At 43.9% G+C, this 4,815-nt stretch overlaps 1 protein-coding gene across 1 annotated transcript; it reads left to right on the plus strand.

The window, feature by feature from the left end:
* Positions 1-953: 953 nt before the first annotated feature.
* LOC149179962 (uncharacterized) lies at positions 954-1,634 on the plus strand. The gene has a single exon (XM_089413715.1). The coding sequence runs from the start codon at positions 954-956 to the stop codon at positions 1,632-1,634; it is 681 nt and encodes a 226-aa protein (XP_089269841.1).
* The last annotated feature ends 3,181 nt before the right edge of the window (positions 1,635-4,815 follow it).

Genomic DNA, 4,815 nt, shown 5'->3' on the forward strand with positions numbered 1-4,815 from the left:
GCAGACTCGTTCTTATCAAATCAGTTTTACAAGCTATGCCGCTTTATTTATTCTCTATCTTAGCAGCTCCAAAAGGGATTCTAAAAGAAATTCGCAATCTTCAGAGGAACTTTCTCTGGGGATCCACAAGCTTGAACAGGAAATGGGCACTTGTCAAATGGACAGAGGTATGCAAAACCAAATCAGAAGGAGGGCTAGGTCTTCGGGATCCGCTCCAAAGCAACAACACTATGGGAGCTAAAATCTGGTGGAATTGGGTCTCCAAGCCAAACACCCCCTGGGCCCAACTATGGCAAGCTAAATATGCCAGCGGCAGTCAATGGAATGACCTCATCAGAATCAATCCAACTGCGCAGGGATCACTCATTTGGAACAACGCAAAAACCCAAAGTAGCTTCATCCAGGATCATAGCTTCTGGGAAATTAACTCGGGCAAGGCAGCTAGATTCTGGGAAGATTCATGGCAACAACTTCCCAAATTAGCCAATCTGTTCCACAAACCTCTCTGGCAGGCTCAAATGAACCAAGAAAGCATCCCTTTGGTACACCAGTTCTGGCAGCCATCTCCAAATCACGACTTCCAAACATGGAAACCGGCGCGTCTCTGGCAAATAGATTGGCAGGGAGAAGTGTATACAGACATTGATCAGGAACTCAACAATAGGAAGATTCACCTCTCGAATCAGCAAGACAAACTCATATGGGGCTACACAACCAAAGGTACTTTCACCACCAAGGAAGCTCATCACCTGCGCTATTCCAACCTCAGGGCGGTTAAAGATCAGCTATGGGAGCGAGTATGGCAAGCTGGGCATTGGCCCAAAATCTCAACCTTTTTATAGCTTCTTAGCAGAAAACGCATTCTTACCTGGGACAATCTGATCAAAAGGGGAATTGTAGGGCCATCCAGATGCCCAAATTGCAACATAAATTGTGAAACCATTAATCATTTAATGGAAGAATGCCCATTAGCAAAACAAATCTGGGAGAAAGTCGAAAAATGCAATATGAGAGCTCACCCCAGGGTGGAGGACATAACAGAAACCATAAGGACCTGGGAAAAATACCCATACAAGTGCAAGATCCTCAACTCCTTGTGGCACATTATACCAGGATTTCTGTACTGGACCCTGTGGAAAGAACGCAACCACAGATCCTTCAATAGCACATTTAGATCCATAGATGATCTTTGGCTCCCGCTCAAAAAGAACATACAGGAAACTCTGGCCATCAGAGTTTGGAATGATAATGATATGCCGGAAAATCATCAGGAACGCCGCATCATGAAGGAATGGAATCTTGAACTTAAATCCCTAGTCAAAACGACCACTACACATTCCACCAGATCCGCTTCACCATCCTCTTGGTCCTCGCCTGCACTCAATTCATACAAGCTGAACTTCGATGGTGCTGCCAAAGGCAATCCTGGCCCAGCAGGCTTCGGAGGAGTAATCCGTAGACATAATGGCGAAGAAATGCTAGTATTCTATGGCTCAATAGGGAAAGATACTAACAATGCAGCGAAGCTAGAGGGTCTTTGGAAAGGAATCTGTTTAGCTGAACAGCATCACCTCTCCCCTCTGGAGGTAGAAGGCGACTCTCTCATTCTTATAGAGGCAACTAAAAGAATGTAGGCTGGAGCTAAGGCAGTCAAAATAGCGAAGAGCTGGAGATTGTTAAGCCGTTTGGAATCCCTGGAAGAAAAGCTCCATGCTCCCCACAATTTATCCTTCCATCATGTAAGAAGAACAACTAACCAGGTAGCAGATCGGCTAGCAAATCAAGGAGTGTCACAGTCGACACATTAGTTCTCAGGCTCTCTAGATATGGTTGAAGATGATAAACTCAAGCAGGACTGCATCTCTTTGGTGCACAAAGACATCCTTCCCCCGGATGCGGGTGTCCATCATGCATGAATGGCAGGTGGCCATTAAGGCTTTCCCGCGCCTCTATACCTGTCTCAAGGCCGAGGCAGCGAGCAGGTAGGAGACAACGATGGCGATAAAAAACTATTCAATGATTCATGCAAACGACATTAAGGAATGGCAGAGCACGGTCGAGGTTGCATTTAAGTCGAGCAAGCCTGCTCCGGTCTCGAGGAGATCTGGTGTAATGGAGTCTGGTACGCGGCATTTGGTGAGGGTGAAGTCCTGGTTATATACCAACACCGCTCAGACCTGCAATGTTCAGGGAATGTTGTTTGAAGTGGGAGGCGGGCAAAATATTGCTCTGCAATATTGTCTCAAGGAAACTGAGCAGAGTCTCAAGGCGCTCAGGTTGGAAACAGTTATGCGTCGAAGGGGCGTGCCTCGCCGCGGTGGTCGTTCAGGGGTTCGTTATGGGATTGAAGGGGAGGAACTGCACCCAATAGCACCTATGGCAGCCATTTCCCCCTCATCATCCAGCTCTGAGGAGGAATTTTTGCTATTGCCGGATTCCTATCAGTCTTTCCGCCTCCGCATTCCCAGAGGGATCCTTCAGTCGGATGTTATGGTCAATTTCTCTGTGTATCTTTCAGAAGCGCCTCCAATTAACCCCTCATGGTCCTCCCCTGCTTCCGACAGTCTCCAGAGCAGCGAAATTCTTCTGGGGGATATGCAAGGAAGAGTGCATAGGATGCCCCGTCCGCGGGCACCCATAGAACAAGTCGACCAGCCTCAGCAGGCTCAAAACCAGGCGAACTCAATTTGTGATGAATCAGTGCAAGAAATTCAGCCATTAATAAACTGTGTCCAAAATAGGAATGCGGAACAGGATTCAGCTCATCCGGGTTTGGAGGGGCATCTTCAGGTGGGTGAGGAGTCTGTCATATGGCTTGATCCGCCCAGCCCGATGCAAAGGCAACCGCCAACTTCGCCAAGTCACCCTACCTGAATATGTTCGAAGGCGTTTCTCCAGATTTTTGCATTTTTGTATTTTTGCTCATGTCTTTGTTGGTCAAATCCTCAATCTCGCTCAGTTCCTGTTCTCAGCCCTATAGTGGCAGCTTGTTAAAAGTTCGAGTCAGCAAGGTAATAGAGTCTGTTTTTTTGGCCATCCAGAACTGTAATGTTTTCCAAGGGGCTCATTTGGACAATCATTGTAATGCTGTCTCAGAGGTCTGCTAGTCTGTCCCAGTTGTCTCTGTTAGAGGGTGGCCTCGTCCCCCTTGGTTGCTGTAAATTATGTAAATATTTTTCTTGCTTAATATAGAAGTTACTTTTACCCAAAAAAAAAAAGATATACTAATCTACGACAAATCTTGGAAGGATCATGTTAAACATGTTGACAGGGTGCTACAACTATTGGAAGAGAAACAATTATATGCAAAAAGATCCAAATGTTTCTTTGGAGTCCAGGAGGTGGAATATCTGGGTCATATTGTATCTCATGAAGGAGTTAAGGTAGACCCTAGCAAAATTAAAGCCATTAAGGAATGGAAAATCCCCACATCCATAAGGCATCTGCGAGGATTTCTCGGGTTGACAGGGTATTATCGCAAGTTTGTTAAGAATTATGGGAGAATAGCAGCACCTCTAACAACATTATTGAAGAAAGATGCATTTTCATGACTCCAGAAACAACAAAGGCCTTTGAACATCTTAAAGAGGCAATGTGCCAAGCACCGGTCTTAGCTACACTGGACTTCACAAAAACCTTTATTGTGGAATGTGATGCTTCAGGAAATGGAATTGGTGTTGTTCTAATGCAAGATGAAAGACCCATTGCTTTTGAAAGTCGTCCAATCAAGGGAAAGTTTTTAAGAAAACCTATTTATGGGAAGGAAATGTTGGCAATACTCCATGCACTTAAGAAATCGCGACCCTACCTAATGGGAAGACACTTCAAGGTAAACGAAGCAAGGGAGGAATGGAAGAATGACGAAGAAGTGTGGGCACTTATTCGAAAGTTACAACAATATTCCAGTACATATGATACATTTAGCTGGCAAAATGATTCATTATGGTACAAAGATCGCTTATACCTCTATAAGAATTCCCAGCTAAAACAAAATATTCTTATGGAATTGCACACTTCCCCCTTAGGAGGGCACTTAGGATTTTCAAAAATTTACCACAGGGTTAAGAAGGAATTTTTTTGGGATGGCCTTAAATTAGATATTCAAAAGTTTGTGGCGGAATGTTTTGTTTGCCAACAAAATAAAGTTGAAACAATTAAGACACCGGGTCTATTACAACCTTTATCCATTCCAAGCCAACGTTGGGAGGAGGTTTCAATGGATTTTATCACAAGTTTACCCAAGTCTGAGGGAAAGAGTGTCATCATGGTGGTAGTTGACAGACTTACCAAGTATGCACACTTTTGTGCATTATCGCATCCATTTAAAGCCACTACAGTTTCTACTGCATTTATGGAAACAATTCAAAAGCTACATGGAAACCCAACGATTATTGTAAGTGACAGAGATCGCATTTTCACTGGAAATTTTTGGATAGAATTATTTTCTTGTCTTGGTACTCAGTTAGCTCATAGCTCATCTTATCATCCTCAATATGACAGGCAAACTAAGATAGTAAACAAATTTTTGGAAGGATATCTTCGTTGCTTTGTATCTGATAAACGGAAAAAATGGGTCAAATGGTTGCTTCTGGCGGAATGGTGGTATAGCACTTCCTTCCATACATCAACAAAAATTACCCCATTTATGGCACTTTATGGGTATCAACCACCATCCATCACATCATATTTAAGAGAAAATTCTAAGGTTCAGGCAGTGGAACATACATCGAACATCAACAACAAGTCCTCCAACTCTTAAAGGATAACCTCGTGTTGGCACAAAATAGAATGAAACAACAGGCAGATCAACATCGT

Source organism: Pinus tabuliformis, chromosome 3_2, assembly GCF_031772625.1.
Source record: "Pinus tabuliformis cultivar Carrire ecotype Pingquan chromosome 3_2, CPIR1, whole genome shotgun sequence".
Classification (NCBI taxonomy): domain Eukaryota; kingdom Viridiplantae; phylum Streptophyta; class Pinopsida; order Pinales; family Pinaceae; genus Pinus; species Pinus tabuliformis.